The 24,032-nt window shown below is 43.3% G+C and overlaps 2 protein-coding genes across 20 annotated transcripts in view; one reads left to right on the top strand and one right to left on the bottom strand.

Moving 5' to 3' along the window:
* Positions 1-24,032, top strand: part of ZNF485 (zinc finger protein 485) — a 586,403-nt gene that overhangs the window by 47,801 nt on the left and 514,570 nt on the right. For 14 of the 16 annotated variants that reach the window (XR_008616207.1, XR_008616210.1, XR_008616208.1 and 11 more), the window contains one exon: positions 4,087-4,210. The exons of the other annotated variants lie outside the window; for them this stretch is intronic. Coding sequence is in view for 10 of the 14 variants with exons in the window: in XM_055081185.1 (XP_054937160.1) it covers positions 4,087-4,210 (124 nt within the window). In the remaining 4 variants the exon portion in view is untranslated. The remainder of the gene's footprint in view (positions 1-4,086; positions 4,211-24,032) is intronic. 16 annotated transcript variants of the gene reach the window in all.
* Positions 1,224-6,003, bottom strand: ZNF32 (zinc finger protein 32). Of its 4 annotated transcripts, none has more exons than XM_024121546.3 (3): positions 5,916-6,003; positions 3,410-3,549; positions 1,224-2,205 (listed from the first exon to the last, which is right to left on the bottom strand). In XM_024121546.3, the coding sequence occupies exons 2-3, from the start codon at positions 3,477-3,479 to the stop codon at positions 1,412-1,414; spliced, it is 864 nt and encodes a 287-aa protein (XP_023977314.1). In that variant the 5' UTR covers positions 3,480-3,549; positions 5,916-6,003; the 3' UTR covers positions 1,224-1,411. The 4 variants fall into 4 exon arrangements, with proteins under 4 accessions (XP_023977314.1, XP_007106872.1, XP_028336915.1 ...); XM_007106810.4 differs by having other exon boundaries at positions 1,224-2,163; XM_028481114.2 differs by lacking the exon at positions 5,916-6,003 and adding an exon at positions 5,496-5,626.

Below are 24,032 nucleotides of genomic sequence, written 5' to 3'. Positions count from 1 at the left end.
TATCTTTAGGAGTATTATTGTATTATTATTCAAACTCATAGTGTTTCTAAAGTGTTTCTATGCCCAAAGATCTTTGATAAAATCTACCTCTCAAGATTTTCTGTTAAGCTTCTTGGATTAAGGAGCCTACAGCCTATAGGATCTACTAGAGGGAGCCTATAGTCTATAGGAACCTACAGCTTATAGGGTAAAGAAAGAATGGAATGGTATCTTATCAAGAAAACCACTCTACATCATTCATCATTTTAATTACATAAAAGCTCAGAATGAAAATTTAGAGATGGCTAAAGTTAAAAAAATTGGGAATTCCCCCTCAAAACCAACTTCTTCTCTCCACTATTCCTCAAATCTCATCCACTAGAGGTAAAAAACTATTTCCAAATTTCTTCTGTGTGTGCATGCGTCTGTGTAGGAGGAAGAGGATTGTGTTGTTGGACTGGAACTTCATTATTGACTACAAATTTGAGCTCAGTAATGAGGATACTTATGCCCTTACTAGGTGACTCTAACTCTGAGATATTGCTACTGTTGCCAAAAGGGAGTGAGAGTCATTGTGTCAACTATTGTAGATAGTTGTCTGCTCTTTGGCTATAGGCAAGTTATCTCTATCCCAGTTAGGAGTGGAAGACTGAAGTAAACCACAGTGCAGGCTTGGAAAGGATCCTATTTTTGTAAGGAAAGGCTAGGGCCTCTGCTATGAACATGGGTGATTTGTTAGAATATGCTGTTGAGACTACAATTCAGATAATATTCAATATGAGGATTATTAGATTTGCCTCATGAATTCTGCCCAGTGGTCTTGAATGCAAAACAAGATTAATTTGAATATGTAGAGAAGAAAATAATCTTGGGATTGGTAAGGGGCTGACTTTTTTTTTTTTTTGCGGTACGCAGGCCTCTCACTGTTGTGGCCTCTCCCGTTGCGGGGCGCAGGCTCTGGACGCGCAGGCTCAGCGGCCATGGCTTACGGGCCCAGCCGCTCCACGGCATGTGGGATCTTCCCGAACCGGGGCACGAACCCGTGTCCCCCGCATCGGCAGGCGGACTCTCAACCACTGCGCCACCAGGGAAGCCCGGCGCTGACTTTTTTAAACAGGCTGATGGTGTCAATTGCAAATTTAAATCTCTATCTGCTACATAAATCTCCAATTGTGTAGTAGATTAATGGAGGTACCTTGGGAAATTAGGTCAAAATAAGTGGACAAATTATGAATCATACATGATAACGATAATAAACAAGACATTTATTTTTGATATTCATTTGGGGGAAGGGAGAAAAGTCAGTTTGCTCTACCCAGTGATGGTCTTTCTGAAGGAGTCTCCATTCATTCCGTAAAATTGAATAGGTTGTTTAATCTCAGGGGATTTTATGCTGTTAATTCATAAAGAGAACTTCCTTTGATGAGAGTGATTATAGGGTGAGCCTTTGTGAGCAGCTTCGCTGGTGCACAGCCAGACTCCCTCTCTGAGTGAAGCTTTTCCCACACTGGCCACACAGATAGGGTGTCTCTCCTGTGTGGATTTTGCCATGCAGGATACAATTCCCTCTGGTGTGGAAACTCTTCCTGCATTGTGCGCAGGCATAGGGTTTCAGGCCTGTGTGGACTCTGATATGAACAATTAAGCTTCCTTTCTGACTGAAGGCTTTTCCACACTGATCACATCTATAGGGCTTCTCACCACTATGAACTCTTCTGTGAACAGCGAGGTTACTTTGATTCCTGAAGCTTCTCTGACAAATAGCACACTCATAGGGTTTCTGTCCAGTGTGGAGTCTTTCGTGAACAGCCAGACTACCTCGTTGACTAAAGCTTTTCCCACACTCCTTGCACTGATAGGGCTTCTCTCCTGTATGTATTCGTTGATGTGTAACAAGATTGCCTTTGGCCCTAAAGCTTTTTCCACAGTGGGTACACTCAAAGGGCTTCTGACCAGTGTGGATTCTCTCATGTAACGTTAGACTACCCTTTTGCCTGAAGGATTTTCCACATTCCTGGCACTCATAGACCCTCTGTCTCACTCCAGGTGAATCTTCCTGTAGTGTCTTAGAATCTGGGGATTTTTGTTCCAGCTTCTCTCTTCTGAAAGAATTCTGGAAATCCCAGCTTGAGGATCCTGTGGCCTCAGAGTGATCGTATTTGTGGTGGGCTTCTGTCATCACATCTGGTAAAATGAGAGGGAAGTCATGTAAGAGGCACCAATATGCTGAGTGAGAAGAACAAGGAAAAAAGAAACAATGCTTTGAGTGCTTATAATGTGCCAGATATTATACTATAAACTTTGCATAGATAATCTAATCCTGAAAACAATCTATTGCTACAGTTAAGGAAGTGAAAGTATAGGGAGGTTGTCAAAGATTGTGCAGCTAGGTAAGCATAGGCTTGGGATTTAGGCATGCTCCGTAGCAGTGTACTGCCTCTAAATTTAGTTTAATTTAGCCTCCCAAATAGTATTGTGTATAGACATGGTTATTTCCATTTTACAGATAAGAAAACAGGCTCAGAAAAATTAAGAAAACTATATATGATCAATTTAGTGCCATACCCAAGTTCTGACACCAAAACAGGTGTGGATCCAGGTAGTGTAGGGCCTAAAGCTTTAAAATTTTGGACGGATTCCATTAAGAAACAGTATAAAAGTAGGGGACAAGGCCTTGAAGAGACCAGTGTAAGGGAAAGATCCTGAACCTTGTTTCATTAGTTTCGTGAGAAATCCACTTCTGCTCTAGTCTGCTCTCCTAACGGTGGAGTAAGCTCCATGATATCAGAATATATGTAGCAGAATCCTTGGTACTTTACATCTATTAATTCGAATTCCTGCACCCTGCAAGATAGAGCTTATTGTCCCATTTTACAAATGAAGAGGCTGGAGCTCAAGAAAGTTAAATAACTTGTCTGATACCACAGATCAAGTCAGGGGTATCACAGAATCTGATCCAAGGAATTTTTCCCTCTAAAATCCATGCTATTTCAATCTGCTAAGCTATGGCGGAACTAAAGTCTATTTTGGTTTGGAAGTTATTCTCAACACTTCCTATGTGGATATTGACAGTACTGTCCAGTATTGCCCTGCATATGACCCTTCTACTGCACTTTAAATATGGGTCCATTCATCACTAATAATAGTTTTCTTGGAGTCATCCTAGGGAGATTTCAACTTGTTATTCAATGATTGTGCTGAGATTTAAAACTGCTCATTCATTCTCTCAGAGACTACCTCCATATCAAGACTGTTCTGCTCTGTTTCTACTATTTCTAACTCCAGTTTGTAGGCTTTCCCTGTAATCCCTAGAAACGGTGAGCTCCACCAAAGGAACGTCTTCTCTGCATCCTCAGCCCGTTGACTAGTGCTGAGAACAGGGACACTGATTATTGTGAGTTGAGGGCATCCCAGCAATCAACTGACTCACTGAAAAATGCTACATTCTGGGCATATCTTCCATGACAGTCCAGCAGAGTAGCTGTTGGAAATCCAAACATGTCCACTCCTGCTGTATGACCTTAATCACCACCTCTTCATATGATTCTTCCATGGGCTGTGCTTGAGTACCTGGGGAGGGAAAAACAAACAAACAAAAACAAAACAGAACGATAAAAACAAACAGGAAAGGACAGGAGAATTGATAAATGAGGAGAATAAAGTCAACAGGAGCTCCAGTTTGGGGTATGAGTGAATGGAGGAAATCTTGATTGCCTGATGTAATGTCAGTCACCTACAATGTAACTGCAAAATGAGTCAAAAGGTACCATGACCACTTATAAATGAATCCAGGAGGAAGCAGGAGGTGGGAAAGCACAGAAGACATAAAGCAAACAAGTATCTCTTCTTGCCAGTGCCAAGATAACGGTCCATCCTATTTGTAACTTAGCTTAGCCTTAGCATGTGACTGGAATCGTCCACCTCCTTCCCCCACCTAATAGCCTGCTATTTTATCCTCCAAGCCTCCAAAGGAATTCAGAATATAAAAAAAATTTCAGCCTTCATGATTGGTTCTATGATTGAAATGGCTCCAGCTCTCCTCTCCAGTCCCCTCTAGGTTATTAGGACAGAACAAAAGATTTCATATTTCCTTTTGGCACTTCTTAGGACGCTCCAGACTCTTCAAGGCATGAGAATACCAGTTCTGAGGAAGTATAAATACTTGCCAATTCTTGGGAAAAAAAAGACCTACTTCAGACTCCAAAACCAAGCCCAAGGCACACTGATTAGGGTAAGTAACTTGCCCCTATTCCCAGAGCCAGTAAGGAGTCAAGGATTGGATTTGAGGCAAAGGCTCAAATCCAAGACTTTTTGGATCCAAAGCCTATGTCCAGACAATTCTCTACTTCCTCATCACTAAAAAGCTGGTGAGAATTCTTATAAAGTGAAATAGAATGGAACAGAGCTTGACCAGACCTTACTATTCTTCCAGATCCTAGGAATCCTCTTGTTCCATATTATCCTTTTGTATTTTGGGGGGGATATTCTTCTTATTTCAGGACCCTAATTACTGAGTACTTACACTTTATTTATTCAGTGGTTCAATGTATAACCTTTGTTTCCCTCTACTATGTCCCATGAAAATGCTGGCCTCCTGATTTAATGAAATAGCAGTGTGATACTACAGTTCTTTATTAACCCAAACACTTGGTCTTCTTGACAACTGCCCTTTCTGCTACATGTTGTGATGACTGGAGAGGCATTTAAACTCTTTATTTGGAGGACTCAGCTCCAATTTGCAGTACAAGCCGCAAAGCGATGCCCTATCAGAGTGTCAGGACACTACAACACCGTTCACTTGGAAGTGGAAGGTGTTACTGCTCAACCGCACATCCACCAAGAGTCAGTGGAAAGTATATGGGTACCTACTACCTGAGGTTGGACTCTGTCTCTGGTTAGTCCAGCAAATAGTTTGGTCAGAACACGTGGGCAGCACTTACAGCTGTGCCTCTCCACATGTTGTGAGATATTCAACAAGAAACAGCTCAGCTGTGTCTCAGGAACCTCCTTGATTAATAAAGGGAAATTGTATTTTTCTCCCTAGATTCCCCAAATCTGAGGAATCAATTTCCTGAAGATTTTGGAGAAAGTCACTGTATAGTAGAAAATATTGCTTTTCCTATCAGAAAGGCCATTATATCCTGTGGAAAGAGCTCAGAATTAGGCCATGAGAGACTTGGATTACCCTTCTCTCCCCTTAAATGACACTGGGCAAGTAACCAAACAGCCCTGACCCTATTTCCTCACTTACTAAATAGTCTGATAACACTGTACTATCAAGTAGCTCTTGGGAGAATAAAAGAACAAAATGTGAAGGGCCTCTGACATGACCTACAGATTTAAGGCCTTAAGTTGAGAGTCCACAGCAGAGGACTAGGATAGTTGCTTTCTTGAGGGATGGTTTCAGGATTAGGAGATTCTGGGGAGGGGTGATTATTTTCTCTGCACACCTGAATCTACTTTGTCCTTTCGTATCCTCCACCCAACGAAGTTTGTCCTTTCTCCCTTTCACCCACCTCAGAGAGACTTCACTTTCTCCTGTCCATCTTCTTAAACCCTCCCCGCGGGCCCCGGGGCACAACTGCCTGTGGTTTCCCCCTCCCGCGTCTCGGGGTGCAGGGCCTTGCCCCACACCCGGCCGTGCTGTGCGGCGGAGGGACCCCTGCTTCTCCCGACAGATTGTCCCTTCCCGCTTCAGGTCTGCCCCCACCCCCAAATCCCCGGGCCGGCCCTGCGCGCTGGGCCTCAGCACCCCTTTCTCTGGTCCAGCTGGACCTTTTCCTGCGGGCCGCAGACCTCTCCCCTCGCAGCTGGCTGCCCTGGGGAGTCCAAGCTGGCCAGGCCTACTCAGGGCCGCAGGGGGCTCGGGGACCGCGGCCTGCAAGCGGGGCCCCGCCTCGCCCGGGCGTACGGACCCGGCCGGCGGCCTCACTCACCGCAGCGGCGCGCGCCCGCAGACAGACAAAGGCCGACAGCGAGCCTTCAGCAGCGCCGGCGCGAGCGGCCAGGACTACAACTCCCAGGAGGCTCCGCGCGAGCCTGAGAGGGGGTGGGCCGCGCCTCGGCGGCCCCGGCTTCCCCGAGCACTGTGGGAAACGTAGTTCGGTGATGCGACCGGCCGCTCGGGCTCTGCGGGTCTAGGTGCGTGCTGGGCGCTCAGGTCCCTCTTGTTTGGCCCCGAGGCGGAGACGCCGACTCGTTCGCGGATGTAGAGCGGGGGCCAAGAGCACCAAACGGCCATTCAGATTAGCCAGGCGTGGGATGGCAGGTTGGTGAAGCCGTCCGCTGAGCCAGGAAATGGGGAATCCAGGGTTCTGAAGCAAAGTGTTGGGAAGAAATGAGTTGATAAAGCCTCGGGTGTTTAGGGGTTTTGCGTTGAGCCGCTGCATGAGCAGAGACTAAATGTGTAATTAGAGTTCTGAGACAAGGAGCAAATATTTCAAGTGAAGTCTGTGGGTAAAGAGGGCTTGGAACACCACAGGAAAATTTCGAGAGCCTGGAGAGGAGAGCTATGCCCTCCCGATCACGTCAGTAAGAATTTGCACCCTAAATAATGGGTAAGAGATCAGGTTTGGAATTGTCCTGAATTTGCTTGTTGGCTCCATCACAGCAGGCTGGAGCCAACAAGCAAATTGACTAGCTACAGGATTCTGGACAGGCTTCTTACCTGGTGGAGAGCCCAGGATAGGCTCAGGTGACAGTTACAGGGGCCAGGTGAAGGCTTCTTGAAAGGGCCAGGGTCCAGGCCAGGCCACCCCGCTATCCTACTGCTTCAGAGCAAAGGCAGGTATGTGAGTGAACTCAGAAAAAAATCGTTCGGTATGTACCCCATGAATTATGGAGAGAAAACAGTATTTCCTAGGGTAATAAGTTAGAATTTTTTTTTAACTGTGTGTCTGAAGCATTGAGAAATTGTAAGCCCTGAAAATCGCTCAGTTCAGGGGGCAAGAGCTGTTTTTCATGGGGCTTCTCTGAAGAGCCACTGAAGCACAGGCAGTCAAATCCTTGGCCCTGTTGTATGATACTGGGAGGGGACAAAGGTTGATTTTGAGCATCCATGAGTTAAAGGCTCTCTAAATGCCTCAAGCCACCTTCAAATGCATTTTTATAGGATCCTGGCCTCTGAGAGGGCATTTGGTCAGGGAAGACTGGCATTAAAGTTCCTGGGGGCTTAGGCTTCTTGGGCTTCCTTCCTCCCCCTTGGAATCACTTTTGTTTTCCTTTATCCTGGAGCTCTCCTCAGTGTACTTCTCTCCAGGCTCCCTGCTCCAGAGCTCCCACTCAGAGACTAGTCTACCCTAGTGAATGAGGAGTTTCACAAGGAATGTTTCCGCTTGCTATGTCCTTGTCCTCTACACCAAAGCCACCTGTTAAACAAAACAAAACAAAACATTTAATTTCACGCAGTGTACAAAGTGTAAGTTATAAGTTGATTCCTAAGTGTCTGTTATTACTATTACTAACAACACATCGGTACTTAAGTTTGTTGAACCTTTATGTCCTGAGCCCATTTTAAATGTCAGGAACTGTGCTGGGTTTTGGGGACCCAAATGTCAACAAGATACACTCTCTTCTCCTAGAAAGGGAGCTGACAGTCTAGTTGAGAAGGCAAAATGAACGCTCTTCCTCAAAACCTGGGCCAACAGCTGTCTCACAGAGAAGTCCCTGAGTGTGCAGGGGAAACTGCCCTGAAGACCCCACTCCTGAAAGGCCCCTCAGCACAAATGCAGGGCTCCCTGTGGTGCCTCCTTCATTGTTTGTTCCAGAGTCAGAAAGAGAAAGGGATAGGGCATTAAGGGATGGGCACAGTCACTGCTCTTTCTTTCCTTTTACAGCAGCCACAGACAATTTTAAAAGCCCAGGTGGCACCAAGCAAGGGCCAGTCCTTGCACCTGATTGGGTGGTGCTGTACGAGCACGAAAGGTGCTCTGCTCCTTTCTCTCCCAAAGCTGTGTCAGTAAGGCTGAGTGTGTCACCCCAGGGCCCGAAGTCATTTCCCCTGCTGATAAACAACACCATGCCCTAGAAGTCCTATCAGTTCTGTTGGGGTCATGATCAGCTGTGGTTGTTAGGATGTTTCAGATCCCATTGTGAAAGTAGAAGACAAAGCTTTGGTGGGAGAAGGTAACTTTAAAGGGGGAATGTTGTCACCTTTTTCCACAAATCTTAAGGTGTCTCAGGAAAGTGGACACATTGAATGGAAAGTGGAGGAGAAAGCGGTTAGGAATGGAGTTGATGAGACCCAGATGAGACCCACCCACCCCTCCCTTGACAGACACTTAGCAGTCTTTACCCAGATCCTACGTGGGGCCCAGTCCTCAACCACTGCCTGCATCTTAACACACACTCAGCAGGAAAGAGGGGAGCTGGGCGAGGGTGTCAGGAATGTCAATTTGAAAAATTGCCAAAGAACTAATATTTTACTTCACATGCATTTCAGAACATCACAGAAGGATAGATAATTCAATAACTTGTTATGACAAAAGGCGAACCATTCGGCAAAAAAGTAAAGGTAAATGTTTATCTAACTCCTATGCCAAGATAGCCTCCAGGTGGATTACATGTAAAAGGTAAAACCCAGATCCATAAAAGGCCCAGCAGAAAGTATGGTTTAATAATTTTATAATTTTGGCCTAGGAAAGGTTTTCCTAACCATGGTAATAATAAAGACAGAAACAATAAAGAATAAGATTGCTGGATTTGATTGCATTAAAATCCAATACTTCTGTGTCAGAAACACCGTTAACTGAAGTTAACACATGACAAGCTAGGAAAATATTAATAATTGTCATATTTAAAGAGACCATACAAATCAATAAGAGAAAGAAAATATTTCAATGGAAATTTGGCAAAGGATAGCAACTCACACACACAAAAAATAGAATTAAGGAAAAGTACTTAGACTTACTAATTTTTTAAAAGTGCTAATTGAAACAAAGAAAATTTTTCCCTAGCTAGTGAATGGCAAAATATTGCAATGGGGACTAGGGAAATGGACGTTTTCATCCATGTGTAAATTGAGACAGTCATTCTGATTAGACATTTGCTAATATGTTTCAAAAAGTCCTAAAAATGTACATTTGACTTCCACAGTGTTTTTCCTCAGGAAAAGAAAAAATGAGGTAACTGAATCCTAAATGTGGAATGAAAGCTGCAGAATTCTGCAGTAAATTCTAAAATGAATTACTGACTTGGAAAGGACTCTTGGTTCCTTTGAAGGGAGGGGCTGCCCCAGAAGCTTGCATGAGATGGCATGATGCCCAAGGGCTTCATTTTCTGCCATAATCTCAACAGAGTCTTTGGATCTAGAGTGGTAGAATGAGGATCTGCCTTCCTGGAAGAGTTTATCAGAATAATTTCCATTATGCCTCAAGTCTCTGTTTACTCCCCCCATCAGAAATGCAAGCCCCTTTAGTCATCTCTTAAGAACTGTGTTTTATGAACCCCCATCCCATCCCACTACTCTGTACATTCACTGAACTAACCAGTCTTCCCATCCCTCAAAACCATTGTACCATGTCCAACATGGAGGCCAGTGCTTGGGAGAAAGCTGGCTTTCTTTCAGGCCCCTTCTGCTCAGTTGCCATGCTTGAGTAGCTGGACCTACCAGAAAGAAAGGGGTCTGCGCTGTAGTGCAATTCTCTGGAAAGGTTGTTGATCCCTCGGCTAGAGCCTCAAGTGTCTCTTGACTTGCCAGCTATTTCTCAGGGCTGGAAGTCATCTTGGCCTCTACTTGGACAAGCCGGTCCTGTTCTCTGCAGCTATTTCTGTCTCTTTGCACAATTATGTCTTGTGTTTGATCTCACTATTCTTACCTGATTTATAAATTCAGCATACTAGTAATTTGGGCTTAATAATGCTTGGTATATGTGTCTTAGCTTTCGTAACCTCAAAATTCCCTCAACCATTCAAATATAAATTATTTATCCTTAGGAGATCTATTTATGCAGGCTTCAGCTGTTTTTAAATTCTTGCCATTTAGTTCTACCATGTAACTAGCTGTGCCTTTCTTCATTTAGCATCTTGAGGGAGTTGCTTATAAATCAGAAGATGGGAAGGAAAGTTTGGGGGGTGGGGACTGATGCCCCACACTTAGTATATATTTTCTTCTATTTCCAGGGCTGTTGGGCCTGGCCATCATTTCCTGCTGAGCTTCTCATGCCCAGAGCTGATTATTCTGTTTGGTATCATTTAGTGGGGCTGCCTTAAGGTCCCTTTAGGATATATGTAGGGGCTGCTTGGCCCAGAAGGAGGAGGTGCCTTTTGTTGTGTGGGTGAGTGTTGTCCTTTCATAATGACCTTCTGAGGAAATGTCATGGGGGAGCACAGCCCATTTTGTAGGAAGGCCTCCCATTTTGTAGGAAGTCCCAAGCATGAATGTGACTGCAGGTGGGAGCTAGAAGTTTCTCCTGCTCAGGTTATTTGTTGGATGTTACTTACTACCACACCCAAGTCCTGAGCTGTGGTCTTTAGAGCCAGGGTTCTTCATCTGGGGCCCATGGATGGGCTCCATGTGGGTCTGTGAACATGCAAAATGGCAAAAGTGGACTTGGAGGCTTTTTAGGGCAGATAGTACATACTTTTCAAAGAGTTGGTCAACCTCCAAAAAGATTAAAATGACTGTTTTAGAGAATCCTTGAATAAGCAGAGATAGATCATTTTAAACCTTTTTCTTCTAACTTTTTATTTTGAAATAATTTTAGATTTACAGAAAAGCTGCAAAAACTAGACAGAGTTTTCACATTCATCTTTCACTCAGCTTTCCCAATACTAACAGCTCACAGAATTATAATATGATAGTCAAAACCAGGAAATGAACACTGGTATAATATGCAATGGTACAGCTTAACAGTAAGTGACTGACCTTATTTAAATTTCATCAGTTTTCCCCCTACTGTTCATTTTCTGTTCCTGGATCCAGTCCAGGATACCATATTACACATAGATGTTGTGTCTCCTTAAATTCCTCCTATATGTGGCATTTCCTTATTTTAGAGAAAAAAATAAAATCTGTTGGTAATGATAATATTAAAATGCAAGATAAATGTAGGGACATACAAATTGTCTGCCTCACTGTCTTTTTTCCTTCTTATTCATTTTCCTTTCCAAGCAAAACTTAAAAATTAGCTTTATTTTTATTTGGTATAACTGAAGTAAAAAAAAAGAGTAATGATTTTTATTTTAAAGTATGTAAAAAATACAGTTGATGGTTGTAAAGGCTTTAAAAGCTTCAAAAGTGTTTTAGATTAGTCAGACACATTTTGAAATATAAAATACACAATTGTAGTAATCATACAACTGATTTTACTGTGTAGTAAATAATTTACCCTTGCCCAAAAGAGGTCTGACATTTGTCTTTGGTTTCTGGAAGGTGATCTCTCGGCCCTTGGAATGTCATGCTTGATAGCGAGTATCTTCATCTGGGGCCTTGGGTCATACTGGATAGTCTGAAAATGTGATTTAGGGTGCAGGCTGCCACATTAGATAGTCTTAGGTTGGGATGTGGACACTCCAGGTAGTAGCAGTGTGATGTAGGGTGGGGACTTTGGGTCATGTGGTATCTACTAGTCAACCTCCAGAGGTGATGGAGACTGGAGACTAAGTCCAGCCACATGCGTGATTAATCATGTCTATGTGATGGAGCCCAGTAAACACTCTGGACTCCAAGGCTCTAGGGAGCTTCCCTGGTTGGCAATACGCTGTGCATATGATCACACATTAATATTTGGCAAGCATTGCTGACCTGACTCCATGGCAAGAAGACAACCAGAAGCTCCAGGTTTGGTGCTTTCCCCCAACTCTGCCCTATGAGCTTCTTCCTGTGGCTGATTTTAGTCTCTATCGTTTCCCTGTAAAAAACCATAACCCTGAGCACAATAGCTTTCAGTGAGTTCTGTGAGTCTTTCTAGCAAGTTATCAAAGCTGAAGGTGGTATGGGGAGACCCTCAAACTTGAAATTGATGTCAGAAGTGAGGGTGGTTTTGTTGACTATTCCCCCAGCTTTGCAATTGGCCTAATTTGCAATGACTTTAAAAGTTGAATCTGAAACCCACGAGTCTTTGCACTTGAAGATAAAAATCATTCTTCTCGGGGCTTCCCTGGTGGCGCAGTGGTTAAGAATCCTCCTGCCAATGCAGGGTATGCGGGTTCGAGCCCTGGTCTGGAAGGATCCCACATGCTGCAGAGCAACTGGGCTGGTGCACCACAACTGCTGAGCCTGTGCTCTGGGGCCCACGAGCCACAATTACTGAGGCCTGTGCGCCTAGAGCCCGTGCTCCGCAACGGGAGAGGCCGCCACAATGAGAAGCCCGCACACCGCAATGAGGAGTGGCCCCCGCTCGCCGCAACTAGAGAGTTGCGAACAGCAACGAAGTCCCAACGCAGCCAAAAATTAAAAAAAAAAAAAAAAAATTCTTCTCCCAATACAAGAGATTATTACCGGTAAAGTGTCATTTTATATTTAGCAGATACATTTCAACTAAAGTTTCCTTCCTTATATTTCAGTGTGTTTCATTTGTGAGAATACAACAGAATAGAACTGGTCAGTTTCAGACCTGAAGTTATCTCACTTTTAATGAGGGTTTATAACAAATATTAGAGTTCTTCTAAATACAGTGGAGATTAAACCCAGCATAGAACCACTATCTTGAAAGACTCTGATCATGACCTGTGGCAGCCTTGTATTGGAGGCCACACATGTATCTGTCTAGACTCTGGAACTTTAAAATATGTCTTGTCTGTTTTACCACTAAGTTCCTCAGGACTGAAGAACAGCTTTGTAGACTTGTTTTCTTTTAGAAATTTTAGTGCTACGTACGTTTATATAATTCCAGTGGAGGGGATGGTGGCACATAGTTTGGCAACAAGAGTATCTTTCCAAATATTCAAATCTAATAGAATTGAGTTGAGCGTGTCTTTTCATTATGGGAACCAGGTACCTCCAAGTGCAGAGTATTTTTCAGGCACTCACGTTTACCTTGATGGTTATGAAGTTTCTGAAGACAAAAGTCCCAGTGTTTACTTAAAAAGAGAAAAGATAAATTATAGGGTGAATGCTGAACTGATGCTTCACATTTTCAAAGACTGCTGTTTTCAGAGCACTATGAAAATGGACTTTAACTGAGGAGATGATTTATGTTATGGCATTTTGGAACATATTTGTCATTTTAAAAGTTTAAATATATGCAAATATGTCAGTGGGCACATACTAACACATCACTTTTTGTGCTTTTGCCCTTTTAATTTCTGAAATCCTTCCAACTGTTTAAAAGTTCCAACTTTAAAAAAATACTGTAGTCTTAGCATTTCAAATGTTGGTAAACTTTTATTTATGACTTTCCCAGTATTTGAATTTGAACCTGCCAGTTTATTAACTGGAATGCTTTAAAAATAAAATGTGTTGCACTAGGAGTTGAAATGAGTTGTTTTTTACCCATAAAGCAAGCTGCTGGGCACTATTTTCCTGTGTTTTTCTGAATAACATTTTTAGAATTGTCCTCAGTGATAAAACTTAAAAATATTTAATTGGAAAATATTTTCCATTTAAAAGTGCTCGCTGGTAAATTAGTGACACAGTATTTTTCTGTAATCTTTCTACAACTGAAGGAAAAGTTGCTATTATTTTGGGACCTCGTTCGTATTCACATGTGGTTCTCATGGCAGAGGCTCCAAAGATGCCTGTGAAGCAGAACTGTGATGCAGTCACTCTCAAATACATTCACTTGGCAGAGCCCCTGATGCTCTTTTTGGGACTTTATAAAATAAACATATTTAGCAGATGCTGTTGGTGCCCCTCTCATCTCTCCTGAGCTCACCTTAAGCTTCAGTGGACAATGTCTCCATGTGTGGAGGGCTCTCACCTCAAAAACTTGAGTTCCTTGCCTGAGGACTTTCTTTGGCTACAGGAATTTGCCTGGCCCTCTGAGTGTGGCAGGCCTCAAGGGGATTAATGCTTTTGGGACCCCACCTCAACCAGTGAGGACTAGGAATTCATGGAGAAATAGCTCATCTTGCCCCCTTCTCAGCAGGACAGTTCTGAAGTGTGTTCCACGTTCTCTCAGAGGGCCCCAGTGGGCTTGCGCCCCACTTGCCCACAGTGGTAACCCACCATTTCATACACACTGGATTGATTTTTTTCCTTCCATCTCTGGTTCATTTTCCTACTGCATGATTGTGCTTCCCAAATGACTTGCCCTCAAGTCTTTGTCTCAGGGTGTACTTTCTGGGGAACCCAACAGAAAACAGCAAAGCAGAACCATCTGTCTTATTGGGAGGTAAAAAGCTCTTCAAAACTACTTGAAGGAATGTGGGATTAAAAGAAATCAGTAACCCCCAATAGGAGAGAGGATATATTACTAACAAATCTGATGGGCCAAGAGAAATGGATTCAACACCACAAACACACACACACACACACACACACACACACACACACAGGGAGTGAAGACAGTATCATTTTAAATGAACATTTATGATCACAGACTGAATAGTAAAAGAATAGGAAGGGATGGGAAAGTGGGCTGAGAGAAGCCCCAAATCATTAAAGTCTTAGCACTTCCGTAAAGAGCAAATAAAGTTTGGTGTGTTTATTGCTAGTTTTAGATGTGTTTAAAATGAGGCCAATACTGTTTTAGGATGACAACCATAGCATCAAAACTGGGTTGTCTTCCTGCTTAACCGTAGTAAAAGATGGAAGCAGATGGGAATACATTCACTCTTTTAAAGACAAGACAAGGAAGAATAAAAAGTTGGGCTTGGATTGCCAGAGTCTACAGTATGTGTCCTCTGAGGGCGAAGAATTCCCTCTCCCCTCCCATGTTCTGTCAAACACTTGCCCTTCTAGTTTTACTCCTAACTGTTTATTGGCTCTGCCTCCTCCACTCTTCCCTCTCCATCATTCCACTATATGTGAGCTTTTTTTCTTCTTCTGGATTTCCAGGATAGGTTCCTAAATGTTGATTTGTCTCAAAAATACAATTCATTGTACATTTTAGGTACCTGATAAATACTAAGTCATAGTGAATACACAGAAGTGCCCAAGAATGGACTTGGGAACAGTTCCAAGTCTGATGCTCTTAGGCATAGATGCGTTTGTGCATTTATGTTTATTACATAAAATTTAATCCTAACAACAATCTGATGTAGCAGACATTGCCATTCCCTCCACCTTAGAGAGGTGTCTATCTTGTGCCCAGGGTCTCACAACTATTAAGTGGGCAATCTGGGATTCTGCCCAGGTCTGACTCCAAGCGACCTTATTCCTTCCAACTCACTGGGCTGTCTTCATGGGATGTGCATTGACTGCACCTGGAACAAAGTAACTCGGAAAAGGCTTTATCAAATATGAACAGAGGCACTGACATTAATATTAATATTAAAAAGCATTTTTTTGGTCAACAACAAGTGACTATATATATATATATGCAGCATTTAACAAAAATTATGATCAATATTAAATACACTGTTTTAAAAACTTTATGAATTTTGTTATAGTTGACATAAAGACAAAACATTTAGAGTTAAGGAATATTTGACAAACTGTGCTCTTTAGAAACTTGAATTTACCATTATCAGTTTATATTAAGTCAAAAGGTAGGTATAGATTACAAAACAATAAAATAGAATTAATTGATAGAGCCTAGAGCCTTTCCAGAGTTTGAAATCTTTACAAAGTATTGTAATTCATTATGATATGAAGGGAATCAATACATTATAAAAAATGAAGGCTTACAGGCAATAACCCCTTTATTTAGCAAAACTACTAACAATGAATGTTTCTATAGTTATCACAAAATTGTTCCACTTAAAACTTGCTCAATTCTTCCTTAAATAATAATTGGCTAAAGTGGGGAACTAAAGAATCTAGCAACATACTATTTATTAAATGACAACACTACATATAAAATTCTGTAATATTTATCAAAGCAATACTCAAAAGAAAATTCACAGAAAGTGTTTTATCATCAATAAAGAAAAAAAAGAAAACATTCAATTTACATTTCTTGGAAAGGGTGACTCAGAGACATATAAGACAAAAATAATATTAATAAAAGGAGAAATAAATTAGAAAACACAAAAGCTGAAAATTATAAACCTCAAAAAACACAACTTACTAAAAAATCTGATCAAGAAAAACAGATCAGTATGTACAAGCAATACTATAATTAAGAAAGCATTTGGCAAATAAATAAAAAAAGAGTGTGGCAAAGATATACTTTATTTTGTAAAATTATAAGGAAATATTATGATTAATTGTAACTCAAGTACTTTTGGGAAATTTAATAGATATTTTGGTGTCTTTGCTTTCACTTATGACCACCAGAGGGCACAGTAACTTTAAAATTTCTTTTTCCTTGCTTTTCTTTCCTGGGAAGTCCTGGATGAGTTCTGGGCTGTTTATTTTAGCAGCAGTCCTGGGGTGGGGGGGTGGTTGGTGGTGGTGGGGGTGGGCTGGAGGAGGAGCCAGCCTGCTTGAAGCTTAAGTGTTAGTTTCGGAAGGGATCAAAGAGATTCGGGTTTGCCCACGTTGTTTTGGAGGGAACATCAAAATGAGGATCCTAGGGCCCTGGTGGGAAAAGAAAAAGACATGGAATTTATAGCATGAATTGGTAGATTCATATAGTTTTCAGGAAAAAAATAATGGATTTCTGAACAGGAAGAAGATGCTAGCTCAGGTTGCTGTTAAAGTCCCCTCCAAGAGCACTGGAGAGTGAGGGACTTTGCCTCTCTTCTTCGTGTTGAAAGTGCTTCGGAAACTCAGAAGGGCAGAATTAACTGGCCCCTAACTTGTCCATGCCCCAAGAGGGCAAGCAATCCTTCCAGAATAGCAGCACTAAATTAGAGAAGACGTTTGTCAAAGTTCCTTTCCAGCCCAAAGATTTTTTTTTTTGTCATTAAATAACTTCCAAGGGCCATCTTTGGCCCCATGGTGGAAAGTGTACAAGTATAAAAATCACACACCTGGCACAAACCCATCCTTCTGCCACTTTGGGGAGATCACTTTAAATGACTCAAATAATGACAACGATCTTGCCTATGCCATGGAGCTGCAAAGGTTAATTCTGGTAGTAATGTTTCACTTTTTGAAAACATAAGACTGTCTGTGTGTGTAAGGGTTTCATGTTACCCAGTGGTCCTAGAACTAGTCTGTCTCCCTTAGACCTCCCACAGCGCTGTCAGTATGCAGTTTATGATCCTCGCACCTTTCTGTGCTGCATTAGCAATAGTTAAATACACGTCTCCTGTTGACTGCGAGAGCAAGATCTTGACCCAGTGCATCTGTGAACCCGCCTCATTACTGAGCAGTGTCATACATGTAGCAGATTCTCAAAGAATATTTAGTAAGGGAATACATGAATATTTGTTCAGTAATCCCAATGCCTCCCATCTTCATTCTAACCCCCAGAGTAGCCAAAGCATACAGATTGGAAAAAAAAATGGTGAAACTGTCATTAGTCACTGTCATGGTTGTGTATGTAGAAAATCCTATGGAACATAAAAATAAAACCACTAGAAAAATACCTGAATTTTGTATGGTCACAGGACACAGTCAATAAATAATTAATTGTATTCATAGGTAATGGCAATGGAGAATTAGAAAATGAAATAAAAGTACTGTCCATAATAGTGTCAAAAACATCAAATATCTAGGAAGAAATTTAACAAAATACAAACAAGATCTCTATGCTAAAAGCTGCAAAATATTGCTGAGAAAAATTAAGGCAAACCTAAATAAGTGGAGATGTATATGATGTTTATGGATTATAAGATTTATTTAAGATGGCATTTCTCCTGAAATGGATTTATAGACTCATTGGAAGTCCCAGCAAGACTTTTTTAGACATAGACAGCTGATTCTAAAATTTATAGAGAATGGCAAAGAATCTAGAATAGCTAAAACAATCTTTAAAAAGAGGAACAAAGTTAGAGAACTTACCTAACCTGATTTCAAGAATTATTATAAACTAAGTAATAAGGACAGTGCTTATTAGCACAAGAATAGGCAAACCAGTGGGACAGAATAGAGAGTCAAGAAATAGACTCACACAGTCAACTGGTTTTCTACAAAGGTACCAAACGAACCCAACTGGAAAAGAAGGTCTAACAAGTAGCGTTCAAACACTGACTAATCATAACTGAAAAAAAAGAAACTCAACCCCTATCTTACTACATACACAAAAATTAAGATGAATCATAGCCCTAAAAATAAAAACTAGGACCATAAAGCCTCTAGAAGATTACATAGGAGATTATTTTTGTGATTTTGGAGTAGGGAAAGTTTTCTTAGGTGGGACACAAAAACCACTAATCATTAAAAACTAATAAATTACTTTTCATAAAATATTTCTATTAAAATGGGCAAAGGACTTGAATAGACATTTCTCTGAAGATGGTATACAGATGGCCAATAAGCACATAAAGATGCGCACATCACTAATCATTAGGGAAATTAAAATCAAAACCACATTGAGATATTAATTCACATCCAATAGGATGGCCATTATATATATATTTATCTCGAGAGTTTTGGTGAGGATGTGGAGAAATTGGAACCCTTGTGCACTGTTGGTGGCAATGTAAAATGGCACTGCCACTGTGGAAACAGTATGGCAGCTCCTCAAAAAATTAAATATAGCAGTTCCACCTCTGGGTATATACCCAAAAGAATCAAATCATGGACTTGAACAGACATTTGAATATCAATGTTTATAGCAGCATTATTCACGATTGCCAAAAGGAGAAACAACCCAAATGTCCATCCGTGGATGAATGGATAAACAAAATGTTTATATACCTGCAAAGGAATTTTATTCAGCATTAAACAGGAAGGAGTTCTAATACATGCTGCAACATAGATAAAAACCTTGAAGACATTATGCTAACTGAAATAGCCACTCACAGAAGGATAAATATTGTATGATTCCACTTATGTGAGGTACCTGGAGTAGTCAAATTCATAGAGACAGAAATTTGAATGGTGGTTGCCAGTAGCTGCAGGGAGGGGAGAGTGGGAAGTTATTGTTCAGTGGGTACAGAGTTTCGGTTTGGGATGATGAAACAATTCTGGAGAGGGATAGTGCTGATGGTTGCACAACAATGTGAATGTATTTCATGCCACTGAGCTGTATATCTAAAAATGGTTAAAATGGTAAATTTTATGTTATGTATATTTTACTGCAATAACAAAAAAGAGTAAAAAAATTTTTTTTTTCGTTACCACTGTGTACAGATTTGCCATCACAGAAGTTGTGAAGGCAAAGGCAAGCCACAACTTCTGTGATGCACCTAAAGGACACAGCAGAGGAAAAGCAGAGGCTTTTCTTTTCTTTTTTAAAAATTATTTATTTTTTGGCTCCCTTGGGTCTTTGTTGCTGCGCGTGGGCTTTTTCTAGTTGCAGCAAGCAGGGGCTACTCTTTGTTGCGGTGCACGGGCTTCTCATTGCAGTGGCTTCTTTTGTTGCAGAGCACTGGCTCTAGGCGTGAGGTCTTCAGTAGTTGTGGCACGCGAGCTCAGTAGTTGTGGCTTGCAGGCTCTAGAGTGCAGGCTCAGTAGTTGTGGCACACGGGCTTAGTTGCTCCGCGGTATGTGGGATCTTCCTGGCAGGCGGATTCTTAACCACTGCACCACCAGGGAAGTCCCTGCTTTTCTTAAATGGCACACCCCCAGCTTGTTCCAAAGTTCCTCAGAGGTGCCTGCAAATAAACACAGTCATCCAACACTTTCTGGGTGTTTGCTCTGTGTGTGGGCCCTCTTCCAAGTGCTATATATGAGTGTCGCTTTGTGTACCCTCTCCACAGCTTTAGGAGGGAGGTAACCGTTCTTGCCCTTCTGAGAGAGGGGGTTAGCCAGGGGAGCCATGGTGATGAGCTTGTCTATGGCCCCAAAGGCAGGAAGTGGAGCCACCAGCCCCCATGGTCCAGGCCCAGGTTCATACCTCTGACCACTAGACTCCCTGTCCCCTGTACATCCCCTTTCAGGCTCTGCCACTTCTCAGGCTCTCCTTTCAGGTATTTGCTGTCCTCTTCTCACGCACAGCCCTTTCCACAGCAGACAGAATTCGGTCCTGTTTTGAGGAAGTGATCACATTAGGTCTGAGCCCCTAGCACTTCTGTGCCACTGCTGCCAAAGCAGCCCTCATGGGGCCACCTGACACTTCTTTTGGAAGCAGATAGACGGTCAAGCACTCTAGCCTGCTTGTCTTCTTGGGAAACTTGTTCTTTCATATAGCCTCTCTTGTTTCCAAATGTTCTTTCTTTTTTAAAGAAAAGATGTTTTGGGATAAGAACAATACAACTTGTAATATAAGAATACAGAAAAATAAAAAGAAGAATTTCTTACTAATTCTATCAGAAAAAATCACCATGAACGTTTCTGGGGTTTTTTGGATGCATTTTAAAGGCACAAAGTTGTCATAATAGTAAATAAAAATTGTTCCCTCAGTTAAATGGATATTGTTAATTGTAACATAACCATTCCCATACTGTTGGGCATATAGGATGTTTCAAATTTGAAATTTAATGTTGCGTGGTGTTGTAAAGGGTTTTTTTTTTTTTTTTTCCTGATTAGGATAATTTTACACTATTCTCTTTTGTTGGGCAAACTTCAGCTGCTGCCCCTCCCCTCCGGAGGTCCTTCAGAGGTACTCCTGACCATTTAGAGATTTTGGATCCCCTCGGTAAGCTGGTCGCAAAGACTTCCTGGGGCTCAGAAGTCACATCGGACCCCCTCCTCTGCCATGGAAGGCTCTTCTACTCATATGCCAGTGGATGGCAGAGGGGACAGCCACAGGAGACCCCAGCAGCAGTAGACCACGTGTCGCCACATAGGGACACATGTCACCTCCTTGAGCAGCCTCTTGGCTCAGATTTGGGGCCCACAGTTTGCGGGTTGGTCTGCCCTCTGGGCATCTCATGGTCCACAGGCCCTGTGGAGGGTCCTGGGGAGCTTGCAGCGCCCAAGTCAGCGTCTGTCACGCAGTGATTTACAAGAATTAAGAATGATGTGACTTGCAAGGCTGCCTAGCGAGCGTTTTATGAAGACAGATATGTTAGCAGTGGAAGCGCGGACGCCAGGCAGGCTCTGAGAGCTCGCTGACCGCTGCAGGAGGGCTCGCGTCGGACCGAGGCGTGTCGCTGCTGGAAGCTTCCAGCAGGGGGCAGTGCGGGCACGCTCTTTCCTGACTGCACCAGGCTTTACACTGCAAAATCGTTGAAAAGTTTGGAAGGTCTGGTCTTTGTTTATAATCTGAAGTTTACTGACTTCCACTCCAAACGGGATCATTCCATCCTGAAGTAATCCTTTTACTATGTTACAATCAAGTGGAACCGATGGAGCTTACTTTCTCACCTTGCTTTGGACTTTCATCACACTGGTGTGACAGCCCGACCGCAGGTGGGGTCAGGCGGTGGGGAGCGGCTGGGGAGGTGGATTCCACCTGATGCAGACCCTAGGTGGAGACTGAGGGTGTTGGTTAAACAGACTCGCAGATTGAGGGAAATGCCTTTGTAGTGGTTCAGAGCTCCCAGTTAGATTTGGGTAGGAAAGAAATGTAACAATATTTTCCATAATTCCAGTCTAATTTCTTTCCATTTTATGCCTGATAGAGATAAGTCAACCACTTCTTGGTTAATTCTGCTGAGTTAGTGATGGCTCAGCCATTTTAAGTTTAAAACTGGCTGGCTCCCCCTTACCTCACCCTTGGGTTGATTCTAGGTAGGGAGAACAGGGCTGGATACCACTGCATACCTGGTAGCATGGGGCGGCTGGCCCCTTCTAAGGCCTTAGTCTTTCCTGGGCCTCTGCTGACCTCTGCCTGTTCCCAGTGTATGTTTCATGTCCTCTGGGGCCATCTGCAGAAGGACCAGGGAGGGCTCCAGGAGTGGCATCTGTGATCCCTGGGCTCCCTGGGACAGAGATCTGCTGAGATAGTAGCATAATCTCTAGGCAGGGCCTCACTGGAGACTGTCCAAGTGGTTTCCTTTGATGCAGTTTCCCACATTCCAGTTTCAAGACTGAGTAGATCCACCTGGGTTATTTAACTTCCAGGTCCCACTTGGGCTGTTGGGAACTTAGGGATGCCCTCCCATGCCTTTCAGGTGGGGGACAGGTGGGGCTGTTATGGTTCCTCTGTTGCTTAGGTACACCCAGACCCACTACTCCCTGAGACACAGGCCTTTCTAAGAGGCTCGCTGCTGTGTGTTCCAAGCTGTTGCCTGGTCTCAATTCTAGATCAGACTCTCAGACTTCAAGGTAGAGTCCACTGTTTGTCCATCCCCCAACCCTCATGTACTCAGCCTGAGGTGGGAGGGGGAGGGAGCATGGCCTTGGTGCTGGGCCTAAGCCCCATGCTTCCTCTCCCAACAGTTCCTTCCTCTATCCAGCTTGGAGGGTGCACACACACTCACACAGACAGACACACAGAGACACACATACAGAGACACACTGACACATGCATTAGATGATATATATTAGCTTCTCACTTCACATATATTGGTATGTTGTGAATGAGGATGGTAGTGGTGGTGGATGACAAACCTCTGTATTTTTCTATTTCATCACCTTTCAAGTCTTTGGTCTCACACCTAGATGCTACTTTTTTTTTTCAAACGTATTTGCTGAAAAATTATTGAATAGTCAGATTGTCCTTTTTTTTTTTTTTTTTTTGCGGTACGCGGACCTCTCACTGCTGTGGCCTCTCCCGTTGCGGAGCACAGGCTCCGGACGCGCGGGCTCAGCGGCCATGGCTCACGGGCCCAGCCGCTCGGCGGCATGTGGGATCTTCCCGGACCGGGGCACGAACCCATGTCCCCTGCATCGGCAGGCGGAATCTCAACCACTGAGCCACCAGGGAAGCCCCTGGATGGTACTTTTTGAAATGAGAAAGTAAAGATGTATCTTCTTTATTTTCTGATTCCACAGTGACTCCCTTTCCCCAGAGCATCGGGTGAGTCTTGTGTCTACCTGTCTGGGGAAGAGAAAGGGCCTCGGGCCAGAAGGAACACTGCAGAGAAGAGAGGTGGCAGGCCAGCATCATGATCCATATCTGTACTCCATCCTCTGTGCCTCATGGGGTGTTGTCAGGTCAAGACCCCAAGACCTGACCACTTCCTGAGTGGAGGGGCTTTCTCTTAAAGGGAATGGGTCTTTGTTGTCAATCATTCTGAGAAATAGTGGATCCTAGGGTGGGACATGGGACTTGCGATGTGTTGGGGTCTCTGAGCAGATTCAGTAAATAAATACCCAAATATCTGAGTTCTGAACAAATTGAGAAATATTCCATAAAAGTGTCAGATGGAGGCCTTACTAATGCTGGTAGGTGGTCACCTCTGGCCATGCCATGCTTATCTCCAGTGAGGTAAGCAGTTAGTCAGTCAGGGGCTTCCTGGACAGATCTGGGGCCTGTTCCTAAATTATCCTCTGTTACACTTCCCTTAGCTCACCCCCAGGTCTTCAGGAAATCCCCGCTAAAAGCTACAGTCTGAGCTCTGATTGTGGTGGGGTGGAGAGGATCCTGTGCCTGGGGCTTCGGTGAGCAGCACCGGGCACAGCGCCCACTCCCTGAGGAGAGCCGTGCCTGCACGGAGGACAAGGGCAGCTGTGCCTCGTGGACCCGCTCGGGGGACTCCTGTGGGAAGGACGGGAGCGTGGCGAAGGGAAGGGGAGGAAGGCCTGAGGGTCCCGCTCTGGAGCCTTCTGAGGTAGTTGGAGAAAGTGCTGGTGGGTGGGCCGGGGGGGCTCCTGCCTTCCTAATTTGGATCAGAATGGATTCGAACATTGGCCTGTGTTTTCTGTGCCAGAGGTGTTATGCCAGGTGCCCTTCTGTGCTTGAAGAAGGCAGTCTCCACAGCATGCCTTCCCAGAGATACCTCTTGTTCCTGGCTAGAAGCTTCCACATTGAAGTTTAGTCATGAGATGAGGAGATGGAAACTGGTTTTTATTTTATTATTATTTATTTATTTATTTATTTATTTATTTTCTCCTTTTTTTTGTGTGTGTGGTATGCGGGCCTCTCTCTGCTGTGGCCCCTCCCGTTGCGGAGCACAGGCTCCGGACG

This window comes from Physeter macrocephalus, chromosome 20, assembly GCF_002837175.3.
Source record: "Physeter macrocephalus isolate SW-GA chromosome 20, ASM283717v5, whole genome shotgun sequence".
Taxonomy (NCBI): domain Eukaryota; kingdom Metazoa; phylum Chordata; class Mammalia; order Artiodactyla; family Physeteridae; genus Physeter; species Physeter macrocephalus.
This window is presented reverse-complemented; position numbering and strand designations above follow the sequence as displayed.